This window comes from Mytilus galloprovincialis, chromosome 1 (genome assembly GCF_965363235.1).
Source record: "Mytilus galloprovincialis chromosome 1, xbMytGall1.hap1.1, whole genome shotgun sequence".
Lineage (NCBI taxonomy): Eukaryota > Metazoa > Mollusca > Bivalvia > Mytilida > Mytilidae > Mytilus > Mytilus galloprovincialis.
Window position 1 is genome coordinate 57,323,714 of NC_134838.1, and position 22,002 is coordinate 57,345,715.

A 22,002-nucleotide genomic window follows, 5' to 3' on the forward strand; every position below is an offset into this window, starting at 1 on the left:
TTTCACATGGACCCTTCGGTTAATAGGAAAATGAAAAGATATGGGGGTAATTTACAGAGAGACCACACTCCAAAACAGAGGGAATTTAAAAATCTCGAGGTCTCCACAAGGCTTTCAACAAGGGTGGAATCTCACTCCTTCTGAAAAGCTCTAAATCGCCCCAACGTGTACATACGTTTGGTCATCAAGAGATTCTGGTTTCTCTTTTTGTGTGTTATAAACATTCAATTCGGATTTGAATTTAATATACCGAAACATTTCCGTACATTAAATCTTAGGACGGTCAGAACATTTTAAGGACGCAGAAGTACAATTTTAAGTAGTTACTGTACATAGATGTGCAATAATTCAGCTTCCTGTACATGTTCATGAAGTTCTAAATTTTGAATGTTGAATGTTGAAAACACCATTTTTTTACAATAAAAAATCTCAAAATGTCCGTTAGCAATGAAAAAGTTTGACCATGAAAAATCACATATCTAAGAAAAGCAGTCGTTTAATTGATTATAAGAAAGTTTCAGTATATCATGTCAAATTTCTTTAATTTGAGAGTTTTCCTTTAGTTACAAATGTAGCTCCATCTGTCCATGTCTGATGGTGAAATAAAAATGAATGTCTCAGAAAGTGGTGAATTAGTTTCCATAAGTGACAGATGAATCGGGCCAAGCTTAGTAACTTACAGTAAACAGACTACTGTAACATTGACGCACTCGTCGAACTGTTTAAAAGATTTGTGTTTATGACCAAAAATTTATATACAACTTCATTTATAAATTAATCTGAATTTCATAGCGTGTCGTCACAATAATGAAAGTTATATAAAAAAAATCTATAACCAGCAGATCTATACTTCTATAAAGAAAGTATTCTTGTACAAAAGAGTATTTATTATAAAACGGTCCTAACTATAGAATAGATAGTTTACCACAGAAATCTTAAACGGAAGTTTCGACAATTTTAAAGAGAAGAGATTTGAAAATAAATTTAACTTTAAATAAACACTGAAATAATTTTAATACCTCGAAGGTGTAAAGAATAAACCAACAATCTCAATCTTTAAAAGTGTCTTCATTGCACTAACCGACGAGTTCATGTTTACAATAGAAACAGTGGATGTGACTCCAATAAATTCATTATCATTGTAGTCATGAATATTTATCGCTTATATTAAACTGATAAAGATTTTATCGAGGTCGCACCAACTGTTTCTACAGCTAAGATCAGTTACATGTAACATGATCTCGTCGATTCGCACGACGAAGCCATTGTTCAGTTGTTTATGACAGAACACATATTCTAGATTATGTATTTTTGTTTCCGTCAGTTCGAAAGTATTTGATTATTTCAACTCCTTTGTATTTCATAATATGTGTCATGAACAAAGACATGTGTTCGATTGAATAATGATTTCCTCGTAACAAATGATGGAAATTTCGGAGATCCCGTATTTGATGCTTTACCGTTAAAATGAAAATGCCAATGACAGAGGTTGATTATAAAAAATGTTTTACTGTGTTAAAAAAAACTTTGACTTAAACAATGAAAACTTACACGTTGGACATGAAATATTTTGTCGATGAAGAAAATTAAATTATGTCACTTCTGAAATAAGTTTGTCGATAACGTAGCTAATTTTGACTGTAAAGAAACATCAATTCGATCACTTCTCTGTTACGGGCTGTAATTTCCTGATGAATCTGGACTCGTTTTGAATTTATTATCCACGTGTCATTTCCCGTTTTCGTTTCATTTTAAAACTGAAAGTAGTAAACATGATCTACTGATGATTTGTTTACAACCTCCTTTCAGACATTGTTCCAAAAAGGACTTTATACAGTTCCAACTTAATAGAAATGATTTCCTAATATCGATTTTGACGTTTTCTTAGGAAAATTACGGTATGCAGTGATATAATCATTGCAAGTTGATTTCTGTTGTGATTTCTAGTTAAAAAAAAAAATGAATCCAACTTTTGTTGGTAAGGAATGTCCCCTGGAATAATCTGAAGAGACATTGTTAACTAAGTTTCCTGATCCCATGTCAGAATCTTTCATAAGGGCCAATACAGTCAAATCATACAATATTGACTGCCGATCATGCCTAAGTCCTTTAAAATCTGACAAAGTCAAAGATGAAGCTAGTGATATACATCCTTGGTCCTTTGCTGCTACACACATAAGAAGGTTGATTTTAATAGCGTGCGAAACTGACTAAAGTCCTCAAAATCATTGCTTAAACCTTGCTTAAAGATATTGATTTGCTAATTGGTGTATTAGTTTGATCATGACAAGTTACAGACTAAAGTCGACTTTTGTTTAAGTCTGTTGATTTCGTGCAGAGTTATGGTCCTTTCCCCTACAGAAAAAAAGTTGAGGGCCAGTTGATGGCCATGTAGGAGACAGTTTAGGGCTAGCTGTTTTAAGCAAAATAGTTGAGGGCTATGTGTTGAGCATCTTAGCTCAACTCAAACCTGGCCAAGCACTGTATGTTTGATAGATGTCGCTCAACTAGCCCTCAACTGAAGCTGGCCATTAAGTTGAGGAAAAGTTGAGCAATTGATCTTTGGTTTTCATATAGTTGAGCATTCAGACTTTAATTTATTTTTTTATAGTTGAGCAAAAGTTGAGCAATTAGAAATATGACCTGGTGATATAAATGTGTATAGTGCAAATAAACAGGAAGTCTTATTATAAATGTACACAATGTTTGAGGCAAAATTAAGGGAAACACATGTTTTGTACATTTTTCTGTATTTTAACTTAAATATCATAAACTTTAACATAAAGATAAAAAAAAAATATTTCTTTTATTATAAGATATATCAAATATTCAAGATTTAGGTAATTAACATTATTAGGGGCAAATTTCAAAGGGATCACACTGTCACAATACCCTAAACAACATCAAACATTTAAAATTTGAACTGGGCTTGAGAATGCACATGGCAAGCAAAGATTTCTTCTAGTTATCATAAATATGAATTTTACAATGGATGTAGATAAAAAAAAAAGTTACAAACAACTGTATTGACATTGAATAGTGCAAGTGCAGTTCTTCTGATGAAATGACTCTTGGATTTAGGAATATTGATGTTTTAACACATATTTCTGGAAACATCTTTTGGTAAGTACATTGGATTAGAATTTCCACCATTTTGAATAAGTGTATAATGCTCTTTCAGTTCAAAAAAGTGATATTTGAAGTGTCTTTTTAACTTTTTAGAGTGAAGACAAAATTGAGACAATATATTCATTCATTAATTTATATATTATCAAAATGTGTAAGACAGGAGACATATTTATTTTATTATTAAGACAATTTGTTTTAGAAAGTATTTCTAATGAAATAAGAATATTCTAATATAATGAATTTGGTATAAAACTAGAGATCTATTTTTATTTACTAGATAATTTTTAAAAAGCAAGGATATAATAAAGCATTCATGTAATCTGTTGTGAGTTGAGATCTTTCAGCAGTATTTTGGCTATAAAAATACACAATTTAAATTTATTTTTTCTACAATTTGTAGTCATCAGTTTGTAATTACCAGATTATGCTCAACTTTTAAAGACCTAGCCGTAAACTTTTAATGACCTGGCCCTTAACTATTGGCCACCTAGCCCTAAACTTTTAATGACCTGGTCCTCAACTGTTAGCCAGGTAGTCATCAACTCTAATTGCTCAACTGTTGGACACCTAGCCCTGAACTATGATATTTTCTCAACATTGCTCAACTAATTTGCATTAAGTTGAGCATTGGTAGTTGAGGGCTACCTAATTTGCATTGCAAAAATCTTGGTAGCCCTCAACTGGCTCTCAACAATTTGCTCCACTGATGACGAGCTTAAGCCCTCAACAGGCCCTCAAGTTAGTTCAACTGCCGGCCAATTGAGCAATGCAGTTGGCCATCCTATCATTTTTTCTGTATGGGTTGACTTACTTGAAGATATTGACTTGATATTTATTATATAGTGTACACCATCAAGTTAGCATTTTTTTTCTCAGTACAATTAATTTTTGACCTGTAGGAAACTATGTATTGCCGTACAATACTCTCAGAATGTTTGTTTTATTTTAAATTTCATTTTTTAGGATTAAATCATGAAAAGCTTATGAGCCGATAGGCAGTAAAGCATTCAGCCAATCAGAAAACGTGTTGCATCCAAATTAGCTTATGAAGAAAAACATAAAAGATGTGGTGTACAATAAATAACCTGCATAGCAGTTTATTTAAAAGTGCACCACATTTTTTAGGTTAATTTGGATAGACAGAAACATATTACAGTCATTCCAATTTAAATCTTAATTCTATTTTTTAGGAGTAAATTATGACAAATTGTTGACGTCATGGTGACATGACAAAATTATGTCTATGAGCTGATGGTGAAAAAAACTTTCAGTCAGTCAGAAGACATGTTACTTCAACAATTAATTTATATAGCTGAGAACCACTGCACCAATGGAGTGTTTTGAACCATTATTTTCCTCAATGTTACATGTACTAATCCATGGTAATGGTTTTTGATTGTTTGCCTAAATTTTAAATTATGTGGTTTCTGATTGAGAAATAAAAAATGTTCTTGAAATAGATTGAAATAAGATATGTAGCTAATAAATGATAAAAAGACAACTGCAACATACAGCCCGTAACAGAGAAGTGATCGAATTGATGTTTCTTTACCGTCAAAATTAGCTACGTTATCGACAAACTTAATTGAGTAGTGACCGAACTATTGGTACTTTAACGTTAAAAAGATTGACAATGCTGACAAACTTTCATGTGTCGATAATCAAGTTTAATACCGATGATATTGAAAATAGTTCTAATAATATGAAACAAAATATGTCCATGCACCATTTCGATTGGGCGAATAGTAGTCATTTCTTCAAAGTCAGAACAGAAAAAATAAGATTTATGGAAGGACGTCTTGATAGTATTATTTCCTTTACAATTTTACCCAAAACTAAAAGAAATATACTGGTAAACAATTAAAAAGGTGTTTGATAGGAATGAAGTCCTTTATTTTTTCGGACTACAATGTGTACCGTATGTGTGATGGCTTTGAATTCAATCAATAACTATGAAATGTTTTCTCATATGTATACACAAAAGGGAGGACTGGTATTTGTACTTCTGTTAGAATATGTCTTCGTCCGTTTCTCATGCCAAACTTTTTTCTATTACAGTTTAAACGGGAAAATTTTGTTGAGAATTTTTTTTAATATGACAAAATAACGAGCAAAACTATTTCTTGCAATGGCACACACAGAGAATATTTTTTTTAATAAAAATCAGTAAAAAAAAAATTCTCCAAAATATACCATGGCCAGGACCTGACAGTTTTTAGCAGTGTACAAATGAAAATCGTCCGGAAAACTGCACTTGCTGTCATTTTGAAGGATCATGCAATATTTCACCTATTACCCATAAACAACATAGGTTCTCAATTACTAAAAAAAGTTCTAAAAGATAATTTCAAATAAGAGTAAACATATTAACTTCCTTATATCCAGTCGAATTTGTCTATAGGTTACACAAAACTGGTTCTTAAAACGTTTGTATCAGGGAAAACATTTTTCTTTGACTTTTAAAACATGTAGGGGAAACGGATTTCCTAACCATTCACATATAATATCCGTATTTCTGATTTTTGGTTCGATAACGTAAATTATACGACTTTTTTTATGACTACGTGAACTTGTGCCATTTATTTTTGCTGGTCTTTAGGAAGACAATTTACAATTGTGCAGTGAACGGAGGCACTTATACATAACCTTATAATTCTGTTTGGAAACAAAAATAAATTCCCAATATAGAAATATGCATGTATGAACACTCACACCACATCTTCCTATATCTATGTATTATATGTCGTGTACATGCTTGGATTTTGTAGATATAATTACCGCACAGAAAAAGTATCATGGATTTCGAGGCTTTCTTATTCAAGGTTTTGAATTCTACCCTTGTTGAAAACCTGAGGAGACCTATACAGTTCCTTAAAACATCAATTATTGTTTTGTAAATTCAGTGCCGTCTCCCTGAACATGCTAACACTTAAGTCATATCTTTTCATTTTCATATTTTTTTCCCTGTTTGTCTCTGTTGTCTTGATTGTTGGAACGATTAGTGGTATCTAACAATATTTATGAAAGCTTTATGAGAATTATGAATATTTCTTCTCTGTCAGATATGGATCATTACCAATGATAAAATGAAATGCCGTACATCACATCTTATAGAGGTTTAAATTTCAAATATTGGTCAATGATAACTTAAGATATAGAGCAATTTTGTCTTCAACATTTCAAATGTTAAAGGGTACATTTGTATTTTTTACTTCGATTTGAAGGAAATTTATTTCAGTTTTTTCTGTGACAAAGTACAAGCATGTCGGTATTGCAACAATGTATGATTGACATAATCCAGGGACATAATAAACAGATAGGTATGAAAAAGAAAAGATATGGGGTATTTTGTATCAGACGAAAGAAAAACTATTACAGTGTTGAATCCCATAAATATTCACAGTGCAATCAGTATATAATATCTACATTGAGCATATGTTCGATTGAATAATGATTTCCTCGTAACAAATGATAGAAATTTCGGAGATCCCGTATTTGATCCTTTACCGTTAAAATGAAAATGCCAATGAGAGAGGTTGATTATAAAAAAATGTTTTACTGTGTTAAAAAAAACTTCGACTTAAACAATGTACACTTACACGTTGGACATGAAATATTTTGTCGATGAAGAAAATTAAATCATGTCACTTCTGAAATAAGTTTGTCGATAACGTAACTTATTCTGACTGTAAAGAAACGCGAATTCGATCACTACTCTGTTACGGGCTGTAAATAGGATTTAAATGTTACAAGTTCCAGATTTATGGTCTTTCAAGGTTTGAAAATCAATATAAAAAGTAAAATCACAAAAATACTGAACTTAAGAGGAAAATCAATTAGGAAAGTCCATAATCACATGGCAAAATCAAATAACAAAACACATCAAAAACAAATGGACTAGAACTGTCATATTCCTGACTTGGAACAGGCATTTTCAAATGTAGAAAATGGTGGATTAAACCTGGTTTTATAGCGCTAACCCTCTCACTTTGATGACAGTCTCATCAAATTCCGTTAATTTACATTGATGCGTTAACTATAGGGTTACATTTACATTGATACGTTAACTATAGGTATAATAGGGTTTCTGGTTTAAAATTAGAAAATCATTTGAACAAAATACCTTTCATTTATTGGTTTGATTTTTGTCAGTTCTATCCTTACCATTCATAAGAGTTACAGTCCTAAACAAAAAATAATATTTATCAATAAAGTTGATGTTACATTGGTGTAGTAATTAATTCATTAAACAAATAACAAGAGAACAGGCGGTGACCCATAGTTGTTAATGTCTGTGTCATTTTGGTCTCTTGTGGACAGTTGTCTCATTGGCAATCATACCACATCTTCTTTTTTTATATTAGAAACTTTCTAGTGCAAATAACTTTTTGTGCTAATGCGGCGTAAAGCAACCAACAATCAATCAATCAATCTAGTGCAAATGAGTTTCATTAATATTTTTTCCTGTAGTTATTTTTATGTTGTGTTGTGAGTATTTGTGATTAGTTGATGTTCCCTATTTTAGTTAAAATTTAAAATAAAATATTTCATATATTTTTTTTTCAGCTGCAGTATTTTTCTGTACTTATGAGACCACGAAAAATTTTGCTTCTAGTGTTGGATTAAGTAAATCATTACCAATAGTACATATGGCTGGTGCTTCATTTGGTGAAATGGTAGGTAAAAGAAAAAAAATGTTCTCGATATGTCAGTAAAATATTCTGATTCATAAATTCGTTAGTCATTGTATTTTTTTTTAAGAAGTGATCTTCTTGAATTCCATGTGAATAGGATTTTTACAACATATGTATGCACTGGTAGTTGGATTCATGATTTCTCGGATCACGATATGACAGTAGCTGATATGATAATATCACACATACAAGACTAGGGAGGCATTATGACATTCTATTTATACGACCGCAAATTTTTTTTTAAATTTGGTCGTATATTGGTATCATGTCTTCCTTGTCATCGTCCATTTTAAGACTGATGATTTCCGGATAATAACTTCAGTATAAGTATATAGGTTCTTTGATATACCAAATCTAACCGTGTATTTAGATTCTTAATTTTTGGTCCTGTTTTCAAATTCATTTAATTGGTCTATATTAAGGGTGCTATAAACAGTTTCGTATAAAAAACTAGGGGTTATTCCCCGACTAAAAATAACCTTGGAGGGAAACCCCTGTTTATTTATTCAATTGGTGAAAAAGTATCATGTTTTTTGTATTTGATTGTAAAAATGAGTAAATTAATTAGCTTTCAATTAAAACAGTTTGAATGATTAATTTTAAAAATGATATTAAATATACATGTTTTGAGGCGAGACAACACTGTAAACATCCTATTTTTTTTTGGCAGTGAAAATTGAAAACTTATTTGCAGCTAATGTAGCTCTTTTCGGAGCAGGAGACTGTACCCTGAAACAAGATTTTTTTTGAAAGGCCAGGTAAAAACCTACAAATTTCATACAGTTTTGATTATGTAAAATGTGCATGGATCATGTCTTCATGGGTGTGCACATGACCTGGTTTCAAGTTTTTTATGTTCAAATTAGACCTTTTTTCCCCATGTTCATTGGATGGAATTTTTTTAATATATTAAAAGTGCACATTATTTTTATTTCATTATAAACTAGAGAACATTCTGATTCCAGTGATATCTAGTTTTATACAAGTATCTTTATAAATCAGTCCACCACTAAGGGTCACTTATGCATGGTCCATCGAAAGGTGAAGTCATAGAAAAAAACTGTTGATTGCGCCCACCCTAAGGTCTAAAGGGTCCAAATACTTTAGTTCAGGGAAAGCTTGTTTGCGACCTAGAATTCTGAGTGGATCAAGCGTTTAATTAAAATTCATGCGATAACGCAACTTCTTAGAAGCTTTATATTTTAGAAGGCAGAAGACCTTGATGCTTCATACTTTGTTTATGGATGCCTCATGTTACGAAGTTTTCATCAGGCACATGTCCAATGTCCTTGACCTCATTTTCATGGTTCAGCGACTACTTGAATAAAAAGTTAAGATTTTTTGCAATGTTAAATTCTCTCTTATTTTAAGTAATAGGATAACTATATTTGATATGTGCGTACCGTGCAAGGTCCTCATTTCTGTCAGACTTTTTTCACCTGACCTCGACCTCATTTCATGGATCAGTGAACAAGGTTAAGTTTTGGTGGTCAAGTCCATATCTCAGATACTATAAACAATAGGTCTAGTATATTTGGTGTATGGAAGGACTGTAAGGTGTACATGTCTATCTGGCAGGTGTCATTTGACCTTGACCTCATTTTCATGTTTCAATGGTCAAAGTTAAGATTTTGATTTTTTTTCTGTGTCTAATACTTTATGCAATATGTAGCTTTTTCAATAGTCATCTGGTGCGAAAAGGATGATAACTCTATATTAGAATTTAATATTTTTGGAGACGGTCAATTTCAGGAATTGCATGTTTTATCATCACGATTTTTTCTATGGCCGTCGACAACAGAACTATTGCTGCATTCTGTGACAATAAGGTATACTAAAACACTAGTCTGTGACTGAATTAAAGTATATAACTATGCGTAAGCCTTATTTTAGTATTGGTATTGTCATCTATAAAGTCATGCCGATTATAAGATACACAGTTTCTCTGCTTTGAAAGCTTTCGGTTTGAACCCGTCGACCTGGAAGTTATCAAGTATTGGTAATATTAATTATTTGGAAAACAAAAGGTCCTTGAATTGAGTATTTTTAATCAACAGCATTGTCCTATATCAGTTATAAATAAAGTTGAATTCTTTGGTTAGCTGTTTTACGTCATGCCCACTAATAAATAAATTGAAAACTGTAATTATACACCTTATTTAAGTCCAGATTTTTAGTATTCGTATTGTTATCTTAGAAAGTCTTACTGATTAAAATACCCTGTGATTATGACCCGTGTATATAGCAAAATCCTAAATAGACGTTTGGTGGTGCGCCTGTCAGGTGCAGAACGTACAGATAAGGTAATAGGTAACAGGTGAATATACTATTGGTATGGGTATCAGATTGACCCGGAACTTGTTAATTATTGGCAATATTAATTATGTGGAAAACAAAAGGGTCTCGAGTTGTGTAATTTTTAATCTACACCATTGTCCTATATTAGACGTATATATAAAATTGAATTCTTTGATTAGTGGTTTTTACCCCATGACGGCTGACAAATTGGACCTTGTTATTTTAGTATTATAGATTTAACAAGTCAGTATTATCAATGTATTATCGTGGTATCAATATGTAAGTAATGTTAGTTACCTGAATTAATTGTAATTTTGGCAAGGACATTTCATCACTTCTCCTGAAAACATGATTTTGTAAGATATCACTTATCAGCATTTCCAGGTGGCAAACCATATCAATTTCCTGATGATCTTTACTTCAGCATTTTGATTGTTATTAATTGCTACATTTTACCGGGTTTTTTTTTTAAATCAATGTTTGTTTACATTATCAACAAATGTGAGTAACATTCTAGGTCGAGTTGTCATTCGTAGTGTATAGTTTGTTCCAAAACATTGTTTGTTTCTGGTACTGGTTGGCAGTTGTTTATCAACAATAAAGTTGTTGCAACTAAAACACATGTTATCTTCAGTGTGTGTGAGTGTTTTTTCTTTCTTTCTAATTAGTAATTGTTTATAAAAACAAAATGTTTTTAAACACATTTAGACGACAGGATTGCCATGTAATTGTTATTTCCCTTGTTTGAAAATAGAAATTGCGTGTTTCTATATTTAACTATATACATGACACTTTTCAGTACATATTTGTTAAATTGAACAGATATTGCTGTTTTGAATTCATTTGTTAAAGATAGTTATTTATATTTTAAAGTTCAATATTTGCATCGTTGCTTATCATTTATAACCTTTGTTCAAAGACTTAATCATTTTAAATAAGTTGTTTGGAAATCCATTGTTGATTGAAAAAAAGTCAAATCTAAGACTTTAAAAATGGTACTTCGCAAGATCTGGTTTGCGCTAACCCAGTTTTAATAAGCGTGGCGGATAGCGTTCCTGTGTTCTAGCACTATAAAGTCCTAAGTAGGCTAGCACAAAGCAGTCAAAATTTACATACACCCTTTGGATTTTCATTTATTTTATTTTGTTTTGTTTTACTTCTCTTTTTTTTCCCAGTACATACAAAACATCTCACTAATTATTTTTTGCAAAACTCACACACACAAATTTAGGCTTATTTCGGCTTATACAAAATATTTGGCATAAAAATTCACATACACAATTTGGCATATCAAAATTATCCGCTCTTTACTTGGCTGCTGGTGTACCAGGACAACGTTGCTGCCGTTTGCTTGGCCTAGCTTTCCTCCTGTTCCTACTTCTGGTGGCAGTTGTCAAATTAGATCAAATTAGACCAATCTGTGGTCTGCATCCCCTGCATAATTGATCCTTTTACATACATGTCAGACCCCACTCCCTTATTTCTTTAATGGCTTTTAGTTATTGGTGGACAGGCCTATTGATTCCCAGTTCCCTCCCCATACTCATTCTTTACTCCATATTCTGTTCCTCTGCACTCCTATTTTTTTCATCAACATGAATTATCTCTGTTTTAACAAGACTTTTCTCACGATTAAAACTACCCTGCCTCAAGCTTTCATCCGTCAAATTCCCATTTCTAGTCCTCTCATTCCATAGTTCCCATAATTCTGCCCACCCCTTATCAGTGTCACAAAGACTCGCATCCATTAACAACACATCATTTGGCAACAAATTATTATATACTACCTGATTTGTTTCCTATATGCAAAAATTACGAGTCAGATAAGTTTGCTCTAATAATGGCCATTTTTTTCACACATCTCGTTTTTAACTCCCATGCATATTTTTTACTATCAACTACATGTATATGGCCTTAAGGCACACAATACAAACTATCCTTTTCACAAAACCACAAAGATGACATAGCAAATACATATTCATGGTTTTTATTCAAGTTTACTTTGTGAGCCCAAAGTGAGGAATTAATTATAAAACATGGGTTAGTAAAATAAATATCTAGAAGATGTTTTAGAAATAGACTATAGCTGATGAGCTACCCCTCGTGTAACAAGATTTATCTCTCCTGGGATTTTAACACATTGAGATTGAATTGTCTCCCTTTGATAACAGCCAGTACCAAAGCACGACTATTTGTTTGGAGATTTTTAATCGATTTACAATAGTTAAATAAAGAAAAAGGAAAATACTTTCAATTTTGAGGTCTCACAAAGGCTTTTTCATCTATTATTCTAATTTTACATTAAAAACCCAAATTTAGATGAAAAGGCTATAATATGTCAAATATATTTATTGTATGGAAATATTTTATGATCTATATGTCAGTCACGCAGGTTTTATTTGACCTTGACCTCATTTTCACGGTTCATTACTCATGGTTAACTTTTTGTGTTTTGTTATGTTTTTCTTAAACTATAAGCAATAGGTCAACTTTATTTATTGTATGAAAGAATTGCTAGATGTACATGCCTGCCTGGCATGGTTTGTCTGACCTTGACCTCAATTTCATGGTTCATTGGTCAATGTTTAGTTTTCTTGGTTAATATTTATGTGACAGTTGTTTAAATAAAGCTTTATATTTAGGACTATCAACATAATATTAATGACTAGTAAAGAAGGCGAGACATTTCAGCTTGTGCACTCTTGTTTTAAAACTTACCGTGAAGAAAATACAGAATTTCTTTTCTTAACTTTGAAGAACTTGTTTGTTCGCATATTACACGTCCATGGATTTTTATCAACATTTTTAGATGTAATATCTGATTTCTAGTCAAAGTACATAATATTTAGCGATTACAATTCATTTTATCTAGAAATTATAAAGTAGCTAGAAAGAATAAATCAAACAGTTTAACTATGCATAGTGTTGGATCGTCTGCATCCTGATGATTGATCAATGGAAATGAAAAAAATGTCAGTAATCGAAAGTCATACTCAAAAAGGCTGTTGAATATTTCCGTTTCAAGACTTCAAAACTTTTTTATTCTATAATTTTAAGTTATAAAATATATTACAGATGTTTTTATACATAACGATACTTAAGGCGTAAGAAAATTGAAACACGTAGTGAAAATCCCGTATTAGCCCCTTGACCAATACGGCTTTTTTCTGTAATGGCCCTGTTTTTTTCTGTATTGGCCCTGTTCTTAAAGCAATATTAACTCTTAATTTATATCGACAGTGGAACGTTTTCAGTATTGCACAGGCTGATTCATCTGTACGTAGGCTGATTTGCTTATATCATTTAATATTATTATGGGTTATGGCCCTAAGTATATAAGAATTTTTCAACCAAAATGGGCCAATAGCAAACAGGCAAAACAAGAACTTGAGTTTAAGTTTATGGATTTGTATGAAATTGTATCACAAGTAACCATACCATAAAAGTATGTTTGGATTGAATTATAAGTAGGCAAATGATCCTGAAGTGAGAATTTGCTTAAAGACCACGTAAAAATCTATGAAATTCATACAGTTTTGATTACCTGAATTTGCGTATATCATGGGTTGTGCACATGATCTGGTTGGGATTTATTTACGGGGTTATTGCTCTAACTGTTAAGGAATTGAGGTCAAAAGTTTCCAAAATTAAACTTTTGTTTTGATTGATTTCAACAAAAATTAGATTCATGGGTTTTTCTGATATGCTGAATCTGACCATGTATTTAATTTTTTCATGTTGGACGATAAAAGGTTTATATTCAAATTTTTTTAAGTACTCATTCATTCTGTGTCAGACGCTTATGCTATGTCAAACTTTAATCCATACTTGACCCATTTGTTCCGGGTTTAACCTCTACATTCTTTCAAGCTGCAATCTGGGGAGCATTTTATTATTTGATATTTGCCTGTTTTTTTTTATTTCGATCTTTTTTCCATTTTAGACTTGCTGTTTGATAAGAGTCCCAGTTGAAGTCATAAAGCAGAGAGCTCAGGTTTTCACAAATACGTCATCATACAGTGTTCTTAGAAATACATTGCAGTCTGAAGTAAGAGGTTAGATACAGAAAACAAATCACAGATATTAATAATTAAAAGAAAAGGAATATTAATTTTATTCAATGAATATGCAAAAATATAGAATGCACAAAAAGAATCTCAAAAGACCAAAAATGCATTTTACAGATTCAATCATGAGTTTGTAACTTTGAAAAATCTTCTCATCTGAAACTACCTAAAGCAAGTTAACCCAAACTTAAGATGAATAAGGTTATCAAGAATGAAGTTTTTATTTTATTTTCTGTTTCCTCAAACAACATGGCTAAAATATTAACATAGGGTAAATGCAGTTTATGGTTTATATCTCAAAAACTAAAGCATTTAGAGCAAATCTGATATCAAAATGTTTACAAGGTCTAAATATAAATTTTAAGACGAATCAAACAACCCATGATGTTGCCACTAAATTGGTAATTTTAAGGAAATTTTATGGTTTTTGGTTATTATTATAGAAAGCGATAAATTGTAAGCAACAATAATGTTCAGTAATTAGTTATCAAAGGTACCAGGATTATAATTTAGTACGCCAGACGCGCGTTTTGTCTAAATAAGACTCATCAGTGACACTTCCATCCAAACAAGTACAAAGTTGAAGAGCATTGAGGATCCAAAATTCAAAAAAGTTGTGCCAAATACGGCTAAGGTAATCTATGTCTGGGATAAGAAAATCCTTAGTTTTTCGAAAAATTCAAAGTTTTGTAAACAGGAAATTTATAAAAATGACCACATTATTGATATTCATGTCAACACCGAAGTGATATGGGGTAAACGAAAGCCATAGTAACAGGTGACGTGACGTTATCCTTTATTCAGTAAATAATATACGGTAAAAAAATGAATCGCTGATGTAAGTAGTAATAACATTAGGAAAAATCATTTTCTGTACCTTACATTTTGTAAATGTCTTGATTGAAAATGCAAAAATAATTCAACACTTCTTCCTTTTAGCAAAGTTCTCTCCCACTGATATTTGCATTTAAAGCTGTTCCCTAGCCTTTTTTGTTAGCTCACCTGACCTGAAAGGTCAAGTGAGCTTTTCTCATCACTTGGCGTCCGTCGGCCCGCGTCCGTCGTCCGTCGTCTGTAAACTTTTACAAAAATCTTCTCCTCTGAAACTACTGGGCCAAGTTTAACCAAGCTTGGCCACAATCATCATTGGTGTATCTAGTTTAACAATGTGTCCGATGACCCGGCCAACCAACCAAGATGGCCGCCATGGCTAAAAGTAGAACAAAGGGGTAAAATGTATATTTTGACTTATATCTCTGAAACCAAAGCATTTAGAGCAAATCTAACATGGGGTAAAATTGTTTAATAGGTCAACATTTATCTGTTTTGAAATTTTCAGACAAATCTGACAACCTGTTGTTGGGTTGCTGCCCCGGAATTAGTAATTTTATGGAAATTTTGAAGTTTTTGGTTATTATCTTGAATATTATTATAGATAGTGATAAACTGTAAACAGCAATAATGTTTAGCAAATTAAGATCTACAAATAAGTCAACATGACCAAAATTGTCAAATGACCCCTAAAGGAGTTATTGCTCTTTATAGTCAATTTTTAACCATTTTTGTAAATTTTAGTAATCTTTTAAAAAAATTTCTCCTACTGGGCCAAATTTAACCAAACTTCGCCACAATCATCATTGGGGTATCTAGTTTTAAAAATGTGTCCGATGACCCAGCCAACTAACTTAGCTGGCCGTATGGCTAAAAATAGTACATAGGGGTAAAATGTAGATTTTTGGCTTTTATTTCTGAAATCAAAGCATTTAGAACAAATCTGGTGTGGGGTAAAAAAAATTATCAGGTGATGATCTATCTGCCCTGAAATTTTCAGACAAATCGGACAACCCGTTGTTGGGTTGCTGCCCCTGAATTAGTAATTTTAAGAAAATTTTGCTGTTATACGACCGCAAAAATTAAAAAAATTTTGGTCGTATATTGGTATGACGTTGGTGTCGTCTGCGTCGTCCGAAGACATTTGGTTTTCGCACTATAACTTTAGTATAAGTAAATGGAAATCTATGAAATTTAAACACAAGGTTTATGACCACAAAAGGAAGGTTGGGATTGATTTTGGGAGTTTTGTCCCAACAGTTTAGGAATTAGGGGCCAAAAAAAGGTCCCAAATAAGCGTTTCTTTTGGTTTTTGCACAATAACTTTAGTATAAGTAAATAGAAATCAATAAAATTTTAACACGAGGTTTATAACTACTAAAGAAAGATTGGGATTGATTTTGATGGTTTTGGTCCCAACTGTTTAGGAATTAGGGGCCAAAAGGGTCCAAACTTAAACTTTGTTTGATTTCATCAAAAAATTAATTATTGGGGTTCTTTGATATGCCAAATCTAACTGTGTAATTAGATTCTTAATTTTTGGTCCTGTTTTCAAATTGGTCTACATTAAGGTCCAAAAGGTCCAAAAATTAAACTTAGTTTGATTTTAACAAAAATTGAATTCTTGAGGTTCTTCGATATGCTGCATTTAAACATTTACTTAGATTTTTGATTATGGGGCCCAGTTTTCAAGTTGGTCCAAATCGGGGTCCAAAATTAAACTTTGTTTGATTTCAACAAAAGTTCAATATAAGGGGTTTTTCAATATGCTGAATCTAACCATGTATTTAGATTTTTGATATTTGGGCCCGGTTATCAAATGTGTCCACATTGAGGTCTAAAGGGTCTAAAATTGAACATTATTTGATTTCATCAAAAATTGAATTCGTGGGGTTTTATGATTTGCTGAATCTAACCATGTATTTAGATTTCGGATATTGGACCATAATAGGTAAATGCCCAATTTAAATTTTTTAAGTTTTTAAGTTTAAGTTCTTAGACCACATTCATTCTGTGTCAGAAACCTATGTTGTGTCAACTATTTAATCACAATTTTAATTCAGAGCTGTATCAAGCTTAAATGTTGTGTCCATACTTGCCCGAACTGTTAAGGGTTCGACCTCTGCGGTCGTATAAAGCTGCCCCCTGCGGAGCATCTGGTTGGTTATTATCTTCAATATTATTATAGATAGAGATAAACTGTATACAGCAATAATGTTCTGCAAAGTGAGATCTATAAATAAGTCAACATTACAAAAATTGTCAAAAGACCCCTTTAGGAGTTATTGCCCTTATTGTCAATTTTTAACAATTTTCATAAATTTGTGTAAATTTTTACAAAATATTTTCCACTGTTATTACTGGACCAAGTTCATAATTGTAGCAACAAGAATGTTAAGTAAAGTAAGATCTAAAAACACATCACCATCACCAAAACACAATTTTGTGATGAATTTATCTGTGTCCATTGTTTAATATGCACATAGACCAAGGTGAGCGATACAGGCTCTTGAGAGCCTCCGGTATTTGTGGAAATCTTGGTTGATATAATGCAGTGGAATTTCGCAATAGTAAACTAAATTTCAGCTCACCAGTAGAGGCAAGGGGACATACCAAAATACTACCATGTTAAAATCTAAAGTCAATAATTTAGATATAAATATATCAAAAATACATAATCAACTTATTCGTCATGTTAATGCACTTAAATGATTTTTATTTTTTATTTCAGGGTTTTAGAGGACTTTATAGGGGTTACCTGAGTACAGTAATAAGAGAGGTTCCCTTTTCTTTTATGCAATTCCCAATGTGGGAATACTTTAAGGTACTATTCAATTGCTATAATTTTTATACGACCGCAATCTTATGCAGTAGTATTATGTTATGGTGGTGTCTGCGTCTGAAGACATTTTTGTTTGCAATCAATAACTTATGTACAAGTTCATGAATCTCTAGGAAATTGAAGCACAAAGTTCCAACACAAGAAAGGTTGATGGGATCATTGTTTTTGTGGCTAATGACCTTGCTATTTTGTAATTAGGTGTAAAAAAAGGTTTTGCAGACAATAACTTTAAATGTAATTATGAATGAGTAAGAAATTTTATTACAAGGTTCGATGCCACAAAAGAAGAATTGGGATTATTGTGAAAGTGATTTTCATACGACCACAAAAATTTTAAAAAAATGGTCGTATATTGGTATCACGTCGTCGTCTGCTTCGTTGTTCGGAATTAGGGCCAAAAGGGTCCAAAATTGAACTTTGTTTGATTTTATCAAAAATTGAATTATTGGTGTTCTTTGATATGCCAAATCTAATCGTGTATTTAGATTCTTAATTTTTGGTCCTGTTTTCAAATTGGTTTACATTAAGGTCCAAAGTGTCCAAAATTGGGTTTTTAATGTAAAATTATACTAATAGGTGAAAAAGCCTTTGTGAGACCTCGAAATTGAAAGTATTATCCTTTTTCTTTATTTAACTATTGTTAATCAATAAAAAAAATCACCAAACAAATAATTGTGCTTTGGTACTGGCTGTTATCAAAGGCAAACAATTCAATCTCAATCTCAATGTGTTTTAATCGCAGGAGAGATAAATCTTGTTACACGAGGAGGTAGCTCATCAACTATACAAGTATCTTGTCTTAGGAAGGGATAAATCCTACTTTTAAAAGGATCACTCTGATTGAAACAAAAAAATCTCTGAAACTGACATTATCAAGATGCTTGATTTCTTGATTGACAACATATTTGTTACGTTCGGAGGACGTGTTTTTCAACAGACTATCGGCATTCCAATGGGAACGAATTGTGCCTCTCTTCTTGTCGACTTGTTTCTTTCTTATTATGAGGCTGACTTCATACAGGAACTTCTTAGGAAGAAAGATAAGAAGTTAGCAATATCCTTTAACTCTACTTTCCGCTATATAGATGATTGTTCTTTCACTAAATAATTCAAAATTTGGTGACTATGTCGAACGCATCTATCCCATTGAAATAGATATAAAGGATACAACAGATATAGTTAAGCCGGCCTCATATCTTGACTTGCATCTAGAGATTGACAATGAGGGTCAATTGAAAACAAAACTTTACGACAAAAGAAATGATTTCAGCTTTCCAATTGTGAACTTTCCATTTCTGAGTAGCAACATTCCAGTAGCACCTGCATACGATGTGTATATCTCCCAATTGATACGATATTCCCAGGCTTGCATTTCCTATCACGATTTTATTTATAGAGGGTTGTTGCTCACAACGAAGCTATTAAATCAAGAGTTCCAAATGGTAAAGTTCATAAATTTTACGGACGCCATCACGAGTTGGTTGACCGTTATGCAATAACAGTTTCACAATGATATCGGATATGTTCCTTACGTCGTAAGTTCAATCCCCTTCCCTTCCATAAATGTGACCTACCGAATTAGACTATTTACCAGATTTGTTATCTCATAAGCAACACGACGGGTGCCACATGTGGAGCAGGATCTGCCTACCCTTCCGAAGCACCTGAGATCACCCCTAGTTTTTAGTGTGGTTCCTGTTGTTTATTCTTTAGTTTTCTATATTGTGTCATGTGTACTATAATTGTTTGTCTATTTGGCCTTTTCATTTTTAGCCATGGCGTTGTCAGTTTATTTTCGATTTATGAGTTTGACTGTCCCTCTGGTGTCTTTCGTGCCTCTTCTATAGTCTATTTAAAACATCTTCTAGATATTTATTTTGCTTACCCATGTTTTATAATTAATTCCTCATTTTGGGCTCACAAAGTAAACTTTTAGAAGAAAAAAAAACCTGAATATGTATTTGCAATGTAATCTTTGTGGTTTTGTGAAAAGATAGTTTGTATTATGTGCGTTGAGGCCATATAGTTGATAGAAAAATAAATACGCATGGGACTTAAAAACGAGATGTGTGAAAACAATTGCCATTATTAAAGCATAAAAACCTGACTCGTAATTTTTGCATAAAGGAAACAAATCAGGTAGTATAATATAATTTGTCGCCGAATGATGGGTTGTTAATGGATGGGAGGCATTGTGACATTGATAAAGGGGTGGACAGAATTACGGGACCTATGTAATGAGAGGACTAGAAATGAGAATTTGATGGATGAAAGCTTGAGGCAGGGTGGTTTTAATCGTGAGAAAAGTGTTGTTAAAACATAGATAGCGCCATTGAATGCTTTCGATCAACAACAAATGGAAGTTTTTAACGACCTTGACTGGCTGTACAGCCCTTGCACGGTAGGAATTGTCCATCAACAATATATTTCCAAACAACTTAAATAAAATGATTAAGTCATTCAACAAAGGTTATAAATGATAAGCAATGATGCAAATATTGAATTTTAGAATAATTATCTTTAACAAATGAATTCAAAACAGCAATATCTAATCAATTTAACAAATATGTACTGAATAGTGTCATGTAAATCGTTAAATATAGAAACACGCAGTTTCTATTATAAGAAAGGGAAATAACAATTACATGACCATCCTGTCTTCCAAATGTATTTAAAAACATTTTGTTTTTATAATCAATCATAACTAATTTGAATGAAAGACAAAACACACATACACAATGAAGATAGCATGTGTTTTAGTTGCAACAACTTTAGTGATGATAAACAACTGCCAACCTATACCAGAATCGAACAATGGTTTGGAACAAACTATATACTACGAACGACAACTCGACCTAGAATGTTACTCACATTTGTTGATAAAGTAAACAAACATTGATTTAGTGGTAAAAAAGCGGTAATATGTAGCAAGTAATAACAATCAGAATGCTGTAGTAACGATTATCATGAAATTGATCTGGTTTGCCGCCCGGAGATGTGATATTTTACAAAATCATGTTTTCAGGGGAAGTGATGAATTGTCATTGCCAAAATTACAAATAATTCAGGTATCTTACATTACTAACATATATTGATACCACGATAATACATTGATAATACTGCCTTGTTAAATATACCTTATTGTCTAAGAATGCATCAATAGTTCTGTTATCGACAGCCAAAGAAAAAATCGTGATGATAAAGCATACAATTCCGGAACTTGACCGTCTTCAAAAATATTAAGTTCTAAATTTGAGTTATCGTCCTTTTCGCGCCAGATGACTATTGGAAAGGCTAAATCTAGCCATGTATTTAGATTTTGGATATTGGACTATAATAGGTATTTTTTTAAGTTCTTAGAACACATTCATTCTGTGTCAACTATTTAATCACAATCCAAATTCAGAGCTGTATCAAGCTTGAATGTTGTGTCCATACTTGCCCCAACTGTTCAGGGTTCGACCTCTGTGGCTGTATCAAGCTGCGCCCCGTGGAACATCTGATTATATTTTACAGAAAATAACTTGTGTTTAAGTGTATGGATCTCTCTGAAATTATACTACAAGGTTTCTTACTACAAAGGAAATGCTGGAATTGAGTTTTAGGGTTCTTACTCCATTAGGCAGCAACCATTTGATTTTCTCGGGGGGGGGGGGGGGGGGGGGGGGCTATATTTTTTTTGGGAAAAAAAAGTTTGTTTCCAGTTTTTGGAGAAAAAAATAATTTGTTTTTGATTCTGAGAAAAAAAAAATGTTTGTTTCACCCCCAGCTGCCACTATATGTAATGCTAAAATTGAAAGAAAACAATTGTTTTTCGACTTCTCGCGAAAAAAATAGATAGCCCAAAAAGGGGCGAAAATAACCATTTTTGTAGTTGTCAGTCAATGACTTGTTTTTTTAAGTGTATAAATCTCTCTGAAATTATACCACAAGTTTCCATACTAAAAAGGGATGGTTATGGGGGTTATGGCTCAAATCATTTAGCAAATAGGGACAAAAAAGGGGGGGGTTTCCTGGTTAAATGACAATTAGACAATTTGAAAGCAGTTTTAGTGAGGTAATCCAATTCCATTTAAATTAACTGATATTATTAATTACATAGTGTGCTAGTGACCTAATACGGTATATTTGGTTCAGTAAA

The 22,002-nt window shown here is 32.3% G+C and overlaps 1 protein-coding gene across 1 annotated transcript in view; it reads left to right on the plus strand.

The window, feature by feature from the left end:
* Positions 1-22,002, plus strand: part of LOC143079410 (mitochondrial S-adenosylmethionine carrier protein-like) — a gene marked incomplete in the record, with an annotated part of 79,285 nt that overhangs the window by 35,252 nt on the left and 22,031 nt on the right. The window contains 3 exon segments of the mRNA XM_076254744.1: positions 7,696-7,805; positions 14,065-14,169; positions 17,751-17,843. Coding sequence (XP_076110859.1) covers positions 7,696-7,805; positions 14,065-14,169; positions 17,751-17,843 — 308 coding nt within the window.